At 41.0% G+C, this 21,471-nt stretch overlaps 1 protein-coding gene across 2 annotated transcripts in view; it reads left to right on the plus strand.

Annotated features, from left to right (window-relative positions):
- The first annotated feature begins 448 nt into the window (after nt 1-448).
- LOC111269009 (corticotropin-releasing hormone receptor 1) overlaps nt 449-21,471 on the plus strand; it is a 36,823-nt gene continuing 15,800 nt past the window's right edge. For both annotated transcript variants that reach the window (XM_022848305.2, XM_086971913.1), the window contains exons 1-5: nt 449-902; nt 12,751-12,924; nt 16,452-16,549; nt 18,426-18,541; nt 20,745-20,964. In XM_022848305.2, coding sequence (XP_022704040.2) covers nt 782-902; nt 12,751-12,924; nt 16,452-16,549; nt 18,426-18,541; nt 20,745-20,964 — 729 coding nt within the window. In that variant the 5' untranslated portion in view covers nt 449-781. The remainder of the gene's footprint in view (nt 903-12,750; nt 12,925-16,451; nt 16,550-18,425; nt 18,542-20,744; nt 20,965-21,471) is intronic.

Genomic DNA, 21,471 nt, shown 5'->3' on the forward strand with positions numbered 1-21,471 from the left:
CACGGGGCACCTATCAACAAAGGTAAGTGAATACACATAGGGTATTAACACTTCTAAGGGACAAAAACAAGTGCAATGAGTACAATGCACCGTTCTCTTACGGTTCAGTTAGCGGTTGCCTTAAGTGTTAACCAAATAGCGCACATTTGGTCTGATGGGACTCGAAAGGCTCTTATACAATATTTAGTACGAATTTTAGAGCTAAGGATTCCATTGAAGACATGCTATGAAACCGTCTCCAGCTAAACATGTTATAATAAAGTCTTTGTTAACGTTCAAGTTTGATACTTGATATTGGCTAGTTGACGCCAGCTACTCTTTAGTGGGCTTAAATTGCTTCAGGATCAGCTTCTGAGTCTACCTCGCACGTGGTACAACCCTTGGACTCTTTCGGCACTGAGAAAGGGATTACTTATCATCGCGTGGAAAATGGAGAGGGCATCAATGAGAGGGATGGTTGCCGGAAGATTCGGTGTTTTCTTGTGACAAAGCGTCCGGGTACGTCAGAAGGAACTAAACAGAACCCTACAATGGACGCGACATGGAAATGGATACTGACAGAAAGTTGTGACTATGGCCCCTTTTAAGTGAGTTCAGAATGTGCGGATTCGATATGTGCGCAATCTGCTAGTCCTGAAAAAGTGCTAGTTGCTATTGCAAACGTCGACGGCTATGCTATGGCATAACGCACCCTAACGGAAACTAGGGGAAGCGTGTTATCTTTGATCGGGAGGATAAGGCCCGCCTTCCACTCGGAAGTTCCAATTAGTACGACGACCTGATGTCTGAGCGAAAGTTAGGCAGCGACCTATTGGATTTGTGGCGGGATAATGTTGTTATGGACAATGATGTAGCAAACTTTACCGAGAAACAATGTCTGCAACTGGCCCAGGATTATCAGGGTAGGTTTAGCTGGCGGCGTCGCTTGAAGAAATCTTGGAAATCCTGTTACTCTAATTATTCGGTCAAGCCAAAGGATAGCTGTGAAGTTTAACATCGGACAGTGACGGGTCGACGTCCTTTTAATATCATAAAACGAAAGGCTAAAAATGCCAGATAAGTTAGGAGAAATCTCACACTTTATATAATAATTTCTAAAGAGAGCTGTTGACGAATACCCCAGGCGATGTATAAAAATTGCTTGACAGATGACGTGAATGTGCCAAGCTTAAAATGGCGTTGTTTTTAATTCCGCCAAACGTGACACACTTGTAGCGGTTGCCTACGACGAATTAACTGCCTGTCCACTTATTTGGGCCTTAAATAGGCACGGAAAAGCTGTTTCAAACAGAAAGAAGAGGAACAACATGCAAACACAATCTGATAGAATTTCTGACACAAAACAAATGGCCAACAAGGTCGAGGTAAAGACTTCGCAGCGAACGTCGGGCTTTAAATGCATCGACAGTTGAATGCTCCTCTTTAACGCTAATTTCTATGACGACTGTAAGGCGGCTCTGTACGGTCCATTTTCTATGGTGAAGCTTGCTACCGGAAGACACACCTCCAAGTGAATAGTGGGAAATTATATAAGAGACGTTTTGTCACAACGAGTCACTATCTTTGTTTGATAGTTTTACAGAGTTCATGATAACGTACGTCTGATTGTTATGAAAAGGTAACTTACATTACGTATCTAATCTCTAACCTCCCTGTAAAGGCATATGTGTTGTCTTGCCAATTGATAAACCGCTTTTTTGTTGATACAGTTCGACCCGCTGCATAAAAGTCATTAACATTGGATCCACTGCAGGCATCAACGTGATGTTGGATCATAAATTTTCATACATTCTAATTAAATCTTAGAATCTTCTGATTGTCGTCTACAGCGGAACGCGACAACTATCTCGGCTTCTCCACAATACAGAATATGAACATTTTCGAAAAAACGTTGGGCCAGAATCTTTTGCCGGCCAAAAAAAATTACAGATAATGTTGTTAGCGTAATCCTAAATCGTGTAGCAAATCTTGAGTTCTGCGCCTTTGGCTTAGTTCTGAAATTTTCGTAGTTATTCATTATTCCGTATTATTAAATTCGAATTTACGTCTTCTACACTTGGTTATCTTTTTTCGAAAGACGGCACAAACTACATACAAACGATTCATAATTAGAATCTGTGTGAATTTGCAATGAACGGGAATTGGTTTGGAGCGTAAACTTTATTTGTTAATTTATAGGAACATAGTGACATCGTCTTGAAGAGCCGCAGGTAAGCAGGATTCGTTTGGGCGAGTGATGTTTGCCACATTACGCTGATCAAAAAACCGTTGAGAGCTACATTTGTTAGCATTCTATTTAAGCGTCTCACGTTAGATGAAGTTTACTTATTATAACGCCATGTCAATAGGATATCTATTAAACAGTTCCTTATCAAACAAAGTTTTCGCGTTTTCTATCGACGCGGGCTTATCGCAAAGGTGTTCTTATGTGAAGAGTGGGCCGAAGTCCTATTTATATAAGTCTGCTTTTTAAATTTCTCACACCGAAAGCAAACACGCTAATGCTCTTAAATGGCTTCGTGTGAAACGACAACAACAATAAACACTTTTGCCTTAGTTACGTATCTCATTCTCATAGCAGACAGTGATAAACGTATCACACAGCACAAAACATTTCATATAGTAATCATTGTATTATAATATCCGTTCCAGTGATTAGTGAAAGGTAACTTTATATAATTATAGAGTTAGCATATTATTTACATGCTTAAGAATTTCTCTTATGAATTGTCTCGCTGAGTCGGGTGACTGAGTTTTACAAAGGAAAGAACAACGGACTGACGGTCAGCAGCAAGTGGAAGGATATCTATTGAGTCAGCAAAGGGAACCTTAAACGTGATTGCGCGGAGGTTAGAACGGCTGACGGTGCCTGTCGCAGGGAAGAGGTCCTCGACCTTTTAATACCGGTGAATCAAACATGGCGAGACGTATGCTACTTATTTTATCAACAGAAAGCTATCCGTTCGGGGTCGAAGTGTTACCCGTAGAGACTCCGCGGATTTTGACTGGGTTGAACTCCGCTATGTATTCTCAGATACTCACCTCGCTATACGACAAATGGAGATCACGGCACGAGCAGCGACAATACCTTCTAAACAAGATGAACACTTATTGAGAATGCTAATGACCCAAGAGAAATTGAGTCTCCTCAGTGTCGCAGTTACAGCATAGCGATTAAGAGCTTAAGCTGTCAAGTAAGTGTATCCCGAAGCACTTAATAGTTTAGAACAACAAAAACTAGGTCCGACCAATTGCAACGCGTTCTATACTGATGACCCTTCATCATACTCGCATTAACAACGAGACAAAATCTTCCTAAAATTTCCATGGCCTCCTCCACACGCCCAAGGCCAGTCCGTTACTAATCGGCAACCTCAGCAGATTGGAGGTGTAAAAGGATAAAGGCGTAGTCCACATACGCGATGGCCTTACGCATGCCACCTGCCACGATTTTAGACAGGATGAGATTCACAAAGACGATGAACATTGAAGGCTCAGAATCAACGTTTCAAGTGTTCCAGTATTTACTTCCTCTCGGATGAACTCACTACTGCCAACCTTTACTGCCTATCGTCTTCCAAAGAGGCATTTCTCTCATCAACCGATGGCGATAGGTGTGCACCCTAGACATTCTAATATTTTCGGTTGAAATTAGTTTTTTATTAGAGAGACACCAAAACAGACCTGCCTATTTTTAATGGCCTCTGTGATCTTCTGCTTAAAATGTCTCAGTGCCAGCTCAGTCGACCTGAGTAGGTGAGAAAAATCAAACGCTTTTGAACTATTTGTCAAGTCTGCTAATGACTGGCTTTTTGCAAGCATTGAACAAGCAGTTCATCAAAGATAGCTGGACAGTAATTAGCAGCCCAGATACGTTATCTTTCATTTTTGAATTTTCGCGTCTTTTACTTTATTAGGAAAGGAGCCCGTGGCAACGGATAAGTCGGCTATACAGGACGAGCACGTGCTGACGCAGGACTTTTCAAAAACTTCTTCAGACCATCACTAGCTCTGCGTATTCATACAGCTTCTCGAACCACCTGAACCTCGAATGCCATGACGTAGTTCGGCGTAAACAATGCTCAGGTCGATGGCCGAACATCGCCATGAATTTCAAGGGAACAATAGTACAGCCAACAATGTAATAAGCTGTTTTGGACTGTAGTGTACGCACTCTTTGGTGCCATCTGCATAATCTGTTGACATTGTGCCTAAGACGCCCTAGCCCTAGAATTATCACGGCTAGGGCGTCTTAGGACCGATTTAAAAAAAAAATCGAGCATACTCGCAATAAAGCTGATCACAGAATTCTTCAAAAAGTTGAGTTAACATTACTAACGGAACGGGCATCGGTAAAATCGAGATTACTACACTGACATCACGGAGTGACAATACGTTTCTTCAACAGGGTTTGCTTGACAATGCTGCTATTTACCTAAATCGTCTTTTTCACCCTCCGCGCAGTAGACTGTTCGTGTTCTTTACAGTCTTTTCGCAAATAACATTCATCTGCGACTTTTCTTTGTTGTGCTTTTGCGGACCATGTGATTTCGTCCTTGACTAGAACAGAGGCCTGCTGCTTAACCTGATTTCAATGGCATGCTTTCGATAAAGTTGCTGCCTGATAGAAATATACCAGAAAAAAAACGCCAATTAGGGTGCCAGCGTTGCCGTTTTCTCTTTCTTCTGCGCCTAACCTTCGCCTGCCTTAGCAGGGGCCTCGATTACTAGCGCTGCCTTAACACAAGTGGCTGCTTAAGACGTTACCTCCCCCACATGGACCCATAGCGTATTAACCGCGTACAATGCAGATGAGCTGGCTTCAAGCAGGAACCTCGTTGAAGATTCACCAATAAATCGTGCAATCGACTGAATCCTCGACTCCCGCTGAAAACTGTGCATGCCCATACTTTTGCCTTTGTCGTGCCAACATATGTGCGCCGAAATTTTCAACTTCTACAGCTGCGGTTACGGGTCGCAACGAGTAACCACAGAGGCAACAACTGCCAATGTTAGCTAGTGAGCCTTATAACAATCCACAAATTCACTGTAACGCGGCCGTCACGTTGAGCGAATAGATAATTATGCCTGTCAAAGTAACAGGTAAAACCAACTGCTTGAGTTCAAATGGAAAGGCACGCGGAAAGCAGAGTATTAATTAGAGTTTGCTATATGATACATCTTGACAGCCCTGCTTCTCAAAAGCAGAGCGGCGTCCGGGTATTGGTCGTCAGAAAGTCTAGGGTCTGCTTTGAAGTCATTTGCTACATGTCTGATGTTTTTAGTTTTAGTTTGATTTGTTACATATACTAGGGAACGTCTAGAATTTGCGTCACTCGATAAAACGGATGTACTCTCTCGCAGAAGGTGAACCTAGCTCTCTTTTATCTGTAAAATAAATATTTCGCTTTCGTAGAAAAAGCAGAAGCTAAGATTGTTTCAGCGAGACGCCGCACCGTAAACGGACCCTGTAGATGCCAGAAATGAAACGTCTCCCAATGTCATGTCCAACAAGTGATTCAAACCGAATATTAAAACAAAATCAAATCGGAGAAAAGGAATCGGTGATAAGCTCTGGATTGAAATAGTTTCATTTACTCCGTCGAGGATTAGACATTTCTGAGACTTCACATAGCTGGGTAATATCGCGTAGGGGGGAATTATTTGCTTCGCCGCTACCGACTTGAGCTATACACATGCGGCGTAAACTGGATCGATAGTCAGGTCCAACGAAAAGCAGAAAAAAACACGAAACGCCTGCTATTGATAGTACAGGACGGACTACTTACCGATACGTGGCAAGTAAACATTTATTTTCTAAGGGCATCGTCCGATAGACGGATTGCGTCAGGATCGGGAAGCTATTCGAAGCAGTATATTACATACGAACTCTTACACATGCGCTTTTACACTCGTAAAGGGGTATCGCCCCTTGCCCCCAGGCTTTCCTCAGAGTTTTCAAACAATGTGGCAGTAGCAGTCGATCGTATCGTGCTATACCGGGTCCCCTACACGGTTTTAATAAAGGCGCACTAAGGGTAGCTGATAGCTCATTGACCCCAGAGGCAGGCGAAAGCTATATACAAGATGTTACGTCAATTTAGTCGAACGATCGTTCTTTTTTTCCAGAACAGGAATGCGCTGTAGCAAACCTAATGGTATAGCACAGAGCTTACGGATATGGGAAGTAATATAAATACAGTAAGACAGAAATATACTGTCCTATCAACGTAATCATAGCACATACAGACTGTTATAGTAGAAAAATCAGGTTCAAGCACACAGTTGGTTACGTTTGTCTTCGGACGTATTTGCAATAAGTAAAAGCTCTGCCGGATTTTTGTAAACTGCCACTTATGATTTACGAAGTAGCACATAGCCTCTCCGCCAGAGTTACGGGCGCAGGTTGAAACCCCCTGGAATGACATGCGCCTTTAAAATGTGAAACATTCTTGACTTCACTGTATAGAAGCTGTATATGATTGCAACTAATGTTACACTCTACCGCTAGGTGCTAATTTACCATATCGCTCCTATTTTTGATCTATTATTTAACGGCCAGCAACATCATCAAAGTACCGAGACTAAATACATCGAACAACGTTTTCGTTGTGATTTCTATCAGCTAGGTCTTTCTGGATCAAGTCTGACGAAATCAGTTTCCGAGTACAGTGTCGGAAATTCTGTGCACCTTGCGACTACGATAATTAATTTAAACACTCTCCTCTTTCGGTTAGAGCCGTACACTTCTAATGTTACTACCTCTACCGTAGGCTCAGTCCTAGTAGGAAGCACTGTGAAAATCAGTAAATCATACGCTGGTCCAGTCATGCTATATCGAACTTGAATAGCGTTAATTCTATATACTTAAAGCACGTGACGATTAAATAAATATCTATATGATTGATTGTATTGACTATTTGGCTTCATTACTGCACATTTTATTATCACTGAGTCACCTATCGCATATAAGCGCTAAAATGAATTCGGTTGGGCGGATGGAACTACGGAAGGGTAAAAGCAAACCCTATTGAGGAAAGTTGGGTGACAGGTCCATATTACTAGATCATTAGCGGCACATTTATCGCCGGATTAAGCATCATGTCATCGAAGTCTTTTTCACAAATAATTATATGTTTGTATAGGGTTGTCTAGAGGACATTTTTGTAGAAGAAGCAATTATCTTCTAAAGCCGTTTGGTCTTTCATTGGCCCACATTCGGTCTTAACCGACACGTGCTATCGGCAGTAGACATGCCTTCGTTATATTCCAACCTAAGAGTACACAATAATTGAGGAAAGCAGCGTTCCGAAGAAATATGCAGACATATAGAGACGGGTTACAGAGGCCACTGACCTTTGCCCTATAGGCACAGTGATTAGCTAGGTTATTCTGATCATGAGTATCAAGGTGTTGTTAAAAGGAGCCTATGAAAGTCTTGTTGATTTCTAATTAGACGTATATATACTAGGCTAGTATATGTACATAAATACCTTTCGTTCATTTTTAATGTTTTCTCACAATTACTTTACATTTATATACTACCCGAAAGCGCTCCCCTTCTTCTTAACGGTGTACCGAATTGAACTTTAGGCTAAGTGAAAGAGGGGCATATTCGACGCCTGCTCTTGTCAAGATCAAAAGCTGCCAGAGCAGCTCTGTGCAATGTATAGCAAACACTTTGGGACGAATACGGGTGCTCGAAGGAGTTCGTTTAGTCAAAATTTTCATCTCAGATTTAGAAAGTTCCCCGGTCGGCCAACCTCGGATGCCAAACAATCTGCCCCTTGATCGATAAAGTAAGCTGCAAAAGGCACAGCATTCTGAATCTACGGTACTTTTATCTGAAACTAGGAGGTTCATTGTGCCACTGACGCCTGGGATGTGAACATCACAAAGAAATACTTGTTTATTGACCCTCAGTATCTCGCCTAGTGTCGAGTAACGCATAGCCACAGGTTGTTACACGGAATGGATATGAGAAGTAATGTCTCAACGTCTATATGAAACTGAGAAAGCGTTAAGTGTTTCCGAGAATTAAAGTAGATTTTCGTTTTAAAAAAAACTGTATATCTGGTGGGACGCTTAAGAAGCCGAAAATTGTTAGAAAACATGTGTATATCACTCATCTTGATTGAATGAAGCCATTTAACAGAAATAACTCGATGAGTCAAAGACATCCTTTTCCACGACAATGCTGGGTCGCACGATCTTGAGTAGGTGGCTTCTCGCAGCCGCAATATTCTCCAGACTTTTTTGTCTCAGAATTGCCATATATATGACTATAACTTTTTTTTTTTATTAACTGAACGAAATTGCCGCATCAGATGCATTATTAATATACATAAAGGCTCACTAGATGCACCGCATGGCTGCCCTTCATCAGAACTTATTACGCGTTACGTCCTTTTTTCGCCGACGGGTCGCCCTTTTGAAAAGTAGAGAAACTCGACTCTGTTTTAAATAGGTTCCTACAGGCGTGAATTGTAATTACCAATTGGACATTCTAAGTGATGTGTAACAAAGTTAGCTTTACAAGCATACGCGATCCAGTCTCGACCAGCTTCTGCCAGTCATGAATCGTCAAGTTAACTTTTTCAAGATATTCTTACTGAAGTTTGAATGTGTGGCAGTCAACTAGCATGCACAAGTGTCTGGCAGACGTTTAGTAGATTTCCAATAAAGAGTTTTAAATTATTCTCAGCGTGATTGTGCGTGAAAAAGACTAACTATTGAAGCTTATCTGGATGAGCTGTCGGGCAATTGATATTCAGTATGTACGACCCTTAATCCCTGTAACAAACATTGAAGTGTATTGCATTTTTTTATTTTTTAAAGTCATTTTCGAGCGTTTAAATGTAAATGCTACGGTTGGCCTTGTGGAAAGTTTCCTGGGATTTTGCAGTGCCGCTAGAAAAATATTAATAACGTAAACCTTCAATTTCAGGCAAAAAGTTTTTTACCCTTGGTAGAGATAATAGCTGACCTTCGTTCAAGTAGCAAAGACAACATACTATTTTTCGCCATGGTAAATTTGGTGTACTGTTTTAGAGAAAACTGGCTTTCATCTGGTGCCAAGAGTAGCGGATAAACGCACCCACATTACAACAAACAGCAGGTTAAAATCTATTCGAATTCACGTGCCCCACCCTCTACTTATATATATATATATATATTAGGTAGTCAGAAAAGGTGCCACAGTTTTTGCGCCGAACTTGAAGGAAATATTTTTTCCAATCTAGAACAATATCACTGAAATCAAAATGCGCGTTTTTGATTAATGATCATCTGCTATTTTTTCTCATAACGGGAGAGTCCCATCAATAGGGAACGTCTGTGGTTTCTGGGCGAATAATTGTGAAACTGATTTTTGCATACTACCATTAAAACTAAGCAAACCTTTGAGGGACTTTTACAAAAATCGAAACAAATGACAGTTTGATAGTTTAAGGACCGAGTTATAAAGCCGATGCAGTAAAATTTCCTAGCCGTGTTTGTTCAATTTTTGCCGGGTAGCTAAAGACGTATGTGGCCTGAAACTACCATAGACGACGTCCTTTCTGTGCACTAGTTTCGGTCGATTTTCTCTTCATTGTCTTGTTGTAGTCCTGTAGTTGTTGACAGTAGAGATTGGGATGAGTCGTTTTGTTTGGCGACAGCGGCCTACAGCGCAGGATTACCTTCCAGTATCGTATCCAAACATGTAGCATCACCAGTCCGACGTTTTGTTTATGAAGGTTTCGCTGAGCTTGTTCGCATATTATTGTTGTATGTGACCCATTTGTCATCATTGTGGTCATCAATTCGTGTGGCATCAAGCTTCTTTTTACAGCCGGTTTTCTTCTGTTCGATAAGAAGATAAAACTGTTCGATAGAAGATGTTTAGTTCCATGGCGATGTTATAGCTACTAATGTGTTATCGGTCATGCTCGACTTTTGCAACAATTGCGTCACCTTTTTATCACAACTGGTCGACCACTCAAAGGAGCATCTTTCACATAGAACAAACCCATTCTTCCGGTAACGCATCTTGATGATAACAAGCACAATATTTCATGGCAGCATTTGCGTTTTTATCCTTATTTTCATAGGAACTTCATCGTCAAGACACGCTACCTAAAATTTAAGTAACGGTATCCTAACAATTACAGCACGTCTACTACTGTCAAATTTCAGCTTTAAAAGTTACCAGTCCGACGTGACTCATATTATCTGAGATATGCGGCTCAGTCAAGAAAAATCCGCGATACTTGGTCGACTATTAGCACATTTAATTTAGTGGTAGTAATCGAAAACATCATACAGAAGTTATAAAAATAGGTCAATAATGCAATATTAGAGCGCGTGTATGAAAGCATTTAAAAAGAGCTTGGGTCTTGTTGAGTTTGTAAAATTAGTTTGAGAGATTTTCCAGATATTCTAGAAATGAGGGTATCGAGCGTCATGGTATCTATGACAACTTTCCCCGCATCTGGATCCCAATCTATAAGACTACTACAAGCGAATCCGATGTACGTTGAAACTGAACAGTTTTTGGACTTAGCAGACGAATTTGGCTAGTAAATAATACAGCTCTCTCGAAACTTCTGAGTGAAAAACTCGAAAGGCGTATCTATTAGTCTTTAAAATCAATGGTTTGTCGTCAACTTTTTGTTTGTTGAAGGTCACGGTACTGCGAAATATTAGTAAAGGTATTAGGCAAGGAGATCGTAAGTTATAGCATTATACGTGAAGGATGTAACAGTTTCAAGAATAACGATTTAGCAAGAATAGCGTGTTGAAGCTTAGTGACGATGTAACCAGATGTTGGGACCTGTGGGTATTGCTACAATGAAAGCGATTTTTTATGAGAGCAGAACTTCGGGTCTAAAGGCTGTGTGGGCTAAAACTGATATTTTACATGTCCCGCCTTATAGAATTATAATCCACATACCGAAAGTTCGGCGACTGAGTAAAAAATAGACCGCCTGTAAATTGATTTCAGGCAAACGACAAATGCGTGTGGACATTCAATATACACTTTGCATAATTTCAAACAACAAAACACATGCCTGGAGCAAATGGTCGCCAGAAATGAAGCGCAGTTCAGTCTTTATCGTTGACAAGAGACGGATCAGGCTAAGACTGCGTGCGGCCTTGGAGAGAAATCCCGTTGGGTGGCAGTGTCGAGTAGGTTCGGGCATAAGGTGGCACGGGTGCTTACAATGGATATGAGGGGGGGGGGAATCTGCTATTACGAAATACTCGTCGAAAATGAAACAATGAATGCAGCCCTCTATCTCGAGTTCCCCAGAGAAGGTATACGTAGATAGAGATATATTGTTTCTGTTGGCAACGAGCGGAGCTCATATCGACAATTATCAGGTTTCCATAGCAACAGCTGACCAGTAGACGCTTGGTATGCGACGATTTGACCAGCACATAGACTGTGACTTGTTGTTACCGATTTGTATTTAAGTCGGACCTTTTGTATTAGGTTAGGTTTCTTTTTTATCTTCTCTTGGCAATCACTAGCGGGGAAAATGCTTCATGTACAGCTCGCGTATTTTGTCCAGGTAGTGTGAGAACCAAAACTTCAACAATCCTAACTCAGGCTAACTACTTGTATACCTTCAACAGAATCAGCGTTAGATCAGTGCCGCATTTACAGACGGTAAAGAATCTCTAATAGCGTACACAGATCGCAGCACACAGTTAGCAATCTGTATCTTTTGATGCCGTATTAAATCGTGATAAAAGTAAAACAGCCCATGTTTCGTTAGGAGCAACTCATAGCAGATAGTAAAGGAGATTTTCTACGTTTGCAGCCAGCAGGAATGGCCAACCACGATATCAGAGGCTGTATTTCAAAGATGGCACTAACAGCAGTCAAGTAATGCCTCAACTGTCAAAGTGCTTATACAGCATTTTCTCGGTGATATCGACTAACCATGCGCAAAACAAGAATTACTTCTCTTCCGTTTTGTCCGGTGCGGCGATTCGGCAATCGAGTTAGGACCGCCGACTGGAGGTGATAACCGAAGGGGCTTTTCACTGGAAAATCAGAGGAAAATATCATGGTGGTTCTCATAAGACTTTATTGCTATTGTACGGTTCTCGGTAAGACCAAGAGCTAGCTCACCGACAGAGCAGGTTCGGGTTCGCTTCTTTGATGTCGAGGCGCAACTTGCTTGTATGGTGATGATGAATTTTCCACTTTCAATATTTGCTGTGTCACAGACAGCCGCTGCCCCGGTCACAGACAGCGGCCCTTGAATAGGTGTGCAAGGCTTTAACCTTCAAGTGTTAGTCTATACGATGTATGGCATATACGTACTGTATACATGCACTCCAAATGCTTCTAAAGCATGTACATGGGCAGAACCCTAAGCGATTTCAGTGACAGTGTCCTTTTCCATTAGAAAGTCAGATGGCGACCACTCGGGCACGGATGAGTGAAGTATCATCTACGAAAACGAGTACGCTATATGAATAGGGTCATTTCCGATACTGAGAATTCCGCTGAATCGATTCCACTAATAGACATTCGCCATTGTAGAATTCGAAAGATATTCAAATAACTAATTATATGTACGGCATTTTCCTAGAAACGATGATCTGTATCCAGTTTCTAGAGAATCAAACGCATCTCACAAAATTACATCAAGCGTTCTTGCTTACGGTAGCTTAATAGAACGTACACACCTAGAAAACATATCAGTATTTCTTCTATAACCGAATCTGACGTCAGATATTTATGTCGTCTCTTAGAACACTCTGCTACAGACGTGTCTCGTGTCTCTGGTGATTGGTGTTCCCCGACGTGGGATAGTTTTGCTTGTTGGTCAGCAGCACCCCCAGGGAGCCTGGTGGCACGGTCTTGCACTGTTCTTCTCCGAGCGGAACTGGACAACGTTGGAGAGCAACAGTTGACAACGCAGGCTGGTAAGTAAAAAACATTTTTCGTCACAATTTTGTTATTGTAAATAGGGTCATCGTCGTTTAGCTGGTTGCAAGACGCTTGAATTAGCTAAACCAGAGTACAACACAAATTATATAAAAACTGATTGCTTTTTTTATACCCCTGAAAGTCATTAGAACTCGTCATGTTGCAAATATAAAACTTACAACTACTCAGAACTAATATGGTCTGCTGTGAATTAGCCACACTAAGATCACTGTGCAGTGTTTACAAATAGTTTCCACCGTCGTTATTAAACAGCGACCGAGTACAGAACTGAGTTTTATGCAAAGGTAGTTTAATCGACTTGGCAAAAGTAACTTAACTAAGTACTCGTTGTACCAGTTATTAGTTTTTTTTTTTGTCCTTTATCGACACGTATCTTGGTTGATCACGCTGCGAATTCTCCTTGAACCATAAATACTTAATTTTGCCACTTCATACATTCGGCATACAAAGTACATGCTAATATTGTCAGAACATAGTTCGGGATTTCTCGGGAACACTTTCTGAGACAGGATCGTTTTTTTTTTTTTTTTTTTTATAATATATTTTTGTCATGCCAGCCTTCCCGCCATCTTCTTTGGTAGGAAGCTTCACCTTTGATTTCATCAAGACATCTAGACCCTAGATCACACAAACACACTATTGTCAATGCAAAGATATGAGAAGAAGGTATTTGGTGGCTATCGTGGTTAGGACTTGTACTTGAAATTCTGTTAGCAACTTTTTGCCTAACACGCCCTTGGATGGACCTGTTGAAAGAAAGGATCGCGATATCGGTGTCGTTCCTAAAATAGCTGGTAACTATTTTTGTGGTGATATACCGATCTACCATTGTGTCTTCAAGCCAACAAAAAGATAATGATCGTTATAGCATTTATTATTAATTACTGTCCTAAACGCTATTGTAGTAATGCGATCGCCTATAAAGATTAAGAGTAAAGGCTCCTTGCTAATCATGTATCCACGGCGGTATAGATGGAAGAAGCAATCGTGTGCGCTAGACATATGATAAACGATTTCTACTATGTAATCATTCCATAACGAAGGTTAGAACGAGTTTGCCCGACGAGCGTGCTAGCGCTTATCAACACTAAACACCATTTAGAGGCGGCATATTTTTTTCATGATACAAGTTTCGGAGGAGATCATTCCTTGTACTTGTGTATTTTTACTATGGAACATGAAAAGTTGGACTTACAACTTATTTATTTAGTATTTTGTAATACATAATGGGGGATATGAGCATACAAAGGAAGGCCTTGGCTATTATTTATATACGCAGTTTAGTTCACACGTGCATAGACCTGCTGGTTGCAAGGTGTACAGACCTTTTTAGAAGAAAATCGTCATTCAAGTATGTATAACTGTTTAATCTGCACCAATTTCTGGCAACATAAATACTAGCGCTTAAGGTAGCTTACTTCAGCTCGGCAACGATAATATCGGGCATCACTATTTCAGTTCCCAGACGAAGGGCTATGCATACGCGAGAGCTTATTGTCGAGAAGAGCTACCAAGTCCTTCTTCCGGGAACTTTGCTCACAACTAAAGGTGTTTTCATTAGGTCCTGATACGGCTCGGCCAAGACGATCCTCTTCCATTCCCGCTGCGAAAATTTACTCTCTTATTGCGATTTATCAAAGCACATGAATGGACCTGTCGTTACTTTCTCCAGCTCAACGAACTGATTGTTATGCTCAGATAAAAGTTTCACAGAACTCGCCGTTCTGTGTAGTACAGAAAGTATGCAAGGTTTGAAGAGGCAGAACCCGTGGTGGGCGCGATACATAGGATACTTACGCTTGTCAGATGTCTCACCTACTGCAAAGAGCTGTCCGCTGATTCAACTTCGAGGATCCTCAACATTGTATTCGCTGCGTTCTTATCACACTACTGCAGCGTACTACCTCCCTGTGATGTGTCGGAACATCATATCGCATGGGTTTTCGCGTAACTGGTCGAATCAGAGAACGGTTTGATCGCGATAAGCTTTTGCCAGTCTTGAACCGTGTTGCCATATTTTCAATTTTGCTAATCTTTGCCTGTAAAGATAGCCGGAAAGTACCAGACCATATGGAAGATCGAGACTGTCTAAGAAACGAACATAATACCCATATAATGGGAATTCCTGGAACACTTTTTAGTAAATAATTTTGTTCAGTACTAATCTTTATATTGCAATATAGCCCACTGACCTTCTACCCGGCGTACGACGCCGAGTTCCCTGTGTCTGACGCCCGTGGTTACCGCCGTTGAGGTATATGAACTTCGAAGTGTAGGTTAAGGTACCACCAGCTAAATATTTTTGACGAGACAGAAATTGTTTGCGACCTTGCTAACGTTCTCCACATTCCTGAAACACTTTATGGGCTTGGCGATAACTTGGGTCGACTTTACGGGACATGACAATCGAACCAGTCTCATGCGATATGTTCTAGGGTCCTTCTTTCTTGAGCGATGCGGGAGTGGAGATTTGCCTTCTCGCCTATATCCTACCATTATAAATTATACTATCGCAGCGTAGGACTTTACCTGGGTCGGACAGGCCGCATAGGTTCCCATCCCTGAAACGCTTGACAGATGCTCTGGTCAGACGCCTTCAAGTATCCTTTTTCAAATCAGTATTTCATAACGCTCCAATGCAGTCATATAGGGCGAACCCTACAAAAAGGTGGCCTTGTGCGTCCATACAAACTTTCTCGTTCCTATAGATTGTAACCAGACGGCCTAGTCTTCAAAGCACAATAGAGACCTCCCTGCTCACGAGCACTTTGTAATCTTGAAAACTTAGCAAAACCCTACGTTAAAGAGGACTGGTGAAAGGTAGAGCTATATTTAACATTAATGACATTCCTAATGCACCTGTCTCTACCATTCTTAATACTAGCATAAAATCTGCTTTCTTTTGAACATAACAGCAGACTCGCCATGATGGAAACAACGTGTGCTGCTCGAGTCAGAATGATCTTCGTACTGGACAAATTCCCACCATGGTCAAAAACATCTCTTTTTTTTTTTGCTCAAAAGCGATGCTTTATGTTATTGCCAACTTCCATACTACTTGAGAGACATTTAAGGAAGATTTTTATGAGGTAAACTGGACGATCCTCAATGGACGACTATGTTGGAACTGACTAGTGAGTGATTTAAATCAAGATTTGAAGCTGTAATCGTAATGAATGGTAGCCAGATTGAGCATGTATAATGGCCAGGAATAACATTTGGGTACATGTGAATAGGATCATTTAGAATAGCTGTAGTAACAAAACTTACTTAAGGAAAAATCTCGATTTAAACATGTATAATCTTGGCCACTCACTATTTCGATGTATACGTAGTCTGAATTTATACAAGTCCACAGTACTAATTTATGCTAATGGAAAAGACTTGTCCAGAAATGATACAACTCAATAGAGAGCTGATTCGGATCTTCAAATATGGAACACTTAACGCGTATCGAAACGGTACGTTCTAGTCAAGTAACTTACGTAATGAATTATTTCAGGTGAAGCCGAATCATTCGCGTTCCGTTTATGCACTCCGTTGGGATGGCTGCAGAATACAACCAACTACAATGCATGCATTGCAGCGCTAGGTGATGATGTGAGTCGATATCAACTTCCATTAGTTGTTTTGCTTTAGTGTTAGTACTTTATATCTTAGATTCGTTCTTGTCTTCTTTGCTCAACGAGCTTTGTGATACCCAGGGTTCTTCCACCATATATCGTAACGGTTATTTTGATCTTCTGGCTATCTAGGACAACGATAGTAGATGATAGATTGCATAGTAGGTGAAACAGCGTACAGCAGGATTAATCGAAAAATTAGTATTGCATGGACAAGTAGGATTGACGCTTGATTACGTTGGAGCTCCCTTGCAGATGGGAACTAAAGCATATTCAGGTGGGATGCCATAGCACTTGTGTCTAAACTTAGGACGGAGTTCGTTGTAAATTCACCGAGAGGTACCGTTTGCGAGCAATGAACATGTCAGTTAGTTATTTTTAGATAGGTAACATGCCCGGAATATTAGGTCTGTCACGAAATAATTTTTCTGATCTTTTAAACATTGCTATCTGCTCGTCTGGGTGGAAAATTGACCCGCTCCTTTTTGAAACTGTTCAGCGTTTGCCACGCTGTTTAGGTTTTATCGGAAGTTTTAGTAGAAGCCTTCTATGCGATTGGATCGTGGGGAAAAAAGATCGCAGATTTGTTCAGAACTTTCCTGCTGGAAGATTCGCACCTGAGAGAATCTTCTGACAAGATTAAAATAAGCTGAGCAATATTTGGCAGTGTGTGCCAAAACTAACTCCAGAGCCATAAAGCTGGAAATTCAATTTGGAACCATAAGCCACACTCCAGTCAGCTGTATGAAGCCAATGGCGATTAACTACAGACTCCTCTAATGCGTGGAAATGTGGCCCAGCAATTTCAAGAGCTTTCTGCACAGCTAAAGGTTAGGTATAAAATTGTCCTGAATTACCTGCATGCACCAAGGAAGCTCTGAAGGGCAGGAAAGCGGGTCTTACGTGAATTTTGTGAAGGGACCGTTGCCGCTCACCTGGCCAGATGTGTATTTTTGCTGATACGATAGAAAAAGAAGTCAGTTTTTCGTTACATTGATATTGAAAATTAAAAAGATATTTATATTTTTGATAAGCTCCTACATTGACACCTTAAATGGATTTGGCGCTCTACTATGAGAATCTGAAATACCATAAGCTGGTTGACACACACTTATACTCGATTCCGCACGCTAAATTGGCTTCAATTGGCAATGTAAAAAAAAATAGAAAACAAAAACGTGTTTCCGAAACCCAGAAATTATCTTCTGACCCACCTACCGTAGTATCCGTAAGCATGCAGGTGGGGAGCGACATTGGAGGCACGGAAAATTGTAAATGTAAAGAAACACATCCACATGTTACTCCTAACATGACCGTACTCAACGAAGCTTCTTTTTCTAGCCGGGTTTCGTTTAAACATCCCTTGGATGACCAAGAACGGAAACTCGGCGAACAGCTTTTTCTGCAAAGTATCCGGCCATTTACCTCGGGTTCCACAGTGAGGATCGTAGAATACGCCATTGTCATTATCTATGCCACATCAAGCTGCCGATATAGGTATAAGCGATATAATTCACCAAAATGTAAATAAATAATAAAACACATGTTTATTGGAAAGCTTATCGCACAACTTCCTATCAGCATTTGTCCCACTAAGCACCAACGGTAGGTCATAGCTTTGACAATTACAGTTATATAACAAATTTGTAGAAGTAGTGAAATGTTCGTATGAGAGTCTCTGAGGCACTGTTCTAGTAGTTCTAATCTACTGTTTACGCAATTTTATTGTAATTAAAAGCATATGCCTGACCCCTTTTTCCAATATACTATATTGCATTTTTTAACTATGCAGGCTTGAATTTCTAGCTGACAGTCGACGATATTGAAACATTTGGTATGATGTGTTATTCCAGCAAATTACGGGGGCTCTACCATCCGGCGCGATAGCTATTGCAACGATTGTGTCTGCCTTCTCAGTCGTATCTCTCATTTTTCTCGCCGCGTCGGTGTTCATCTTCACGTACTTCAGGTACAAGCAGTGCTTCTACGCAGCACGCCGGAAAAGCCGTCACAGAAAACAGTTGAACCGGGACGATCAAAGTCGTTTCGCTTCTCTAGTCTTGATCTACACACATGTTTTCTCCAATAAACGTTGTAGGCTACAAAATCATTTGACCCGATACAGCAGAAACAAGAATTCCCCGTGGCTAGTCAGGAAGCGCTATATTTTAAATTAGCATCAGTAGCTATTCTCAAAACGAGGTCATTTGAAAAGACTAGCGTTAAGCATGAGCTTTGGAAAAATGGCGGTACAAGGGGATACGCTATGAGTGACCGTCGCTTCCGTATCGGGATTTAAGTTTACGAGTCGGTGGCTCACTCTACAGTCAATACAGAAGGCCATTCGTTTTAGGCATTATTGGTTCTGGTCAACTGTCAATAGAAATCGTGCTGAAGCTTAAACTTGTTAATAGAGAGCGGCCTTCGTATGTTTTGCAATGATTTGTGAACGCTGATCCCAGCCACAGCGAATACGCTATGAGCTAATGAATGCATAGAAGCTGACTGGGTTGAACGGCATTTATAGTTTTATCGTTACGGTTTTAGTACTCTAACGTTAAATTGCAATATCGATTTACTGGTATCACGGTTTAGACTTTATAGGTAAAGATTTTATTGGTGTCCTTTTTTGGCCTAGACCTTGCCAATACATGCCAAAATAGTACACAGATGCGTAAGAATTACGCACAATTCTGTCACGCGTTTTATCGTGCTGGCAGAACCTCAGCTGCGAAGGCGCACCTTCAAAGCGTAATTCTAGTATTCTGTATTTGAACGTGACACGCTACTTTCCTAAGAATCCTCGACTGTTTGACCTATCAACAACATGACATAGGTGCCATGTTATTGTGATTTTGATACAAAACATTTGCTAACAATCTTTAAATAGATGTCGTATGTCTTTGACGCCTTCAGCTATCTCTTTTACGTGAACAGATTCTCAGAATTACTTGTTTGGTTGAGCACAAAAGACCTTCTTTTTGCTACAAGGTTTAGTGGAATGGGAATCGCTGCACTTACCTAGAAGGGTTTCTTCAATTGACCTATGAAACAACAGGGTAACGACGTGCCATACTATTAAATTGCTATAGGTTGCTAAAAATAGGAAGTGAGGCCATATCCTCATGATTATCATGGCGGCGCTTTTAATGAGACGCGCATTAGCCGTCTAGACTGGCCGGCTCCGTACATGTTGCCCCTTAATTCTCGCTTCATGTGTACATGCCGTCTGTTATTGCAGTCGAAATGGATGAGCTCATCATACGTAGCTTCTAGGTGCCGTGACCCCACTCAAATAGAACAATCGACTCGTGCGCGTACTAAATAGAAAACGGCAACATAAAGCGAGTTAAAAGCGCAACAGGAGGCCTAACTGTTCTTTCTTTTGACAGTTGTTGCCTAGCGACGGTGTCAACTAATGTAAATTCGCAATCCGATTTGAGCTCTAAGAAAAAGGCGTTTTTTTTTATTGACCTGATTAGGAATTTGCCACAACCTGGGCATATTGTGCCTTAGTCACGTTAATTTTTTTCAATACTATTTAATGCCAAGAGAACGTTCAGGCCTCTGAATATATAGCTGTAAGATCTTCTATGCCTTTCACAGTCCGATATTATGTTATCTAAATGCTTGTACAGATGCTTTCGGGGAAGCTTTATGTTAACGACCGTTCAGTATTAAAATATTCTTATAATGCTATATATCCCTTTTTTTTTAGACAAATCGTTGTCAATTGCTATTTCCATATTTACTAAGTACATTTCGGTCGAATCATATAACCCATTACATTTGATTGCACTGAAACTACAAAGCTTCCCGCAGACATTCGACTCCTTTGTGGGGATTTTCCGTTCGCGGCAATCTACCCTTATAAAATACCCTGAAAGTCCTGGGTCACAGCTGTGGTAATAATTAATTAAGGCTTCGTCATATATATCAAGTTGTTCCACTTTTCTGCATAATGCGTCAGCCTCAGGTGTTAACTATTGTCATTCATGTTGGCAAGAACATCTCACGATTGAAGTTGCGAAGCTCGCCTTCTGCGACAAGTATGCACCAACACTGCATGCAGTAGATAGAGGCTGCGGCAAAAGATGTATGACATTGGTCTGATTTATCGACATTTAGAAATGATGATATGGTCGAAATTTGTGATATCTCTATATAAGCAGTTCACTTAGGTGTTCGCGGACACGCGTTCACCTCAACCTCGTGATGGCGCTGCTGGTCAACTCGCTTCTGCTCACCATTATCACTCTGCCCGTTGTCGTCAACCACCATTATGATTCCTTCAGTCCTTTAGCGAATGGCGACGCCAACAGTGAAACTATCAGGGGTCATACAGAAAAAGCAACTTTTGTCGACTATCGACTGCCAAATGTCCGCAATGAGGTAAGCACCTATTAAAGCCTAATATCGTTTCTAGGCAATATCATTATTTTCAACTACTGCTAGTAGTTTATACTATATCTAGTTCTACTTTATATAGTGCTGGTAAGCAGATTGCGGAAAGGATGCTTTAACTCTTTTAAGCACCTTTTGAGAAAACCGATCGTTTGGTGTACTTTAACTAATGTATCTCAAAAATACCTTTTTTAATGAAAATTGTTCGGCAATCTAAGACAAAAGATCCTACGGACGAATTTACTAAGACGCGTCATAGTCGCGAAATGCGATTATCACCTCCTCAAGAAAAAGAGGCGTGGTAATCAATTTCAACCATCCGTAAGAAATCTGTTAAAATTTACAAAGTGGCATTTTTAGTAAGGAACCTGTCTTATAACAGAATTTTTATTTTATCCACTATCTTTGTGATCATTGAAGCGATATTAAATAACCTATCGGCAGCTCACGATTTGGTGCCTATTTGACAACAACCTATTTATAGATACGGATTTC

This window comes from Varroa jacobsoni, unplaced genomic scaffold, assembly GCF_002532875.2.
Source record: "Varroa jacobsoni isolate VJ856 unplaced genomic scaffold, vjacob_1.0 scaffold_1342, whole genome shotgun sequence".
In the NCBI taxonomy this organism is placed as follows: Eukaryota; Metazoa; Arthropoda; class Arachnida; order Mesostigmata; family Varroidae; genus Varroa; species Varroa jacobsoni.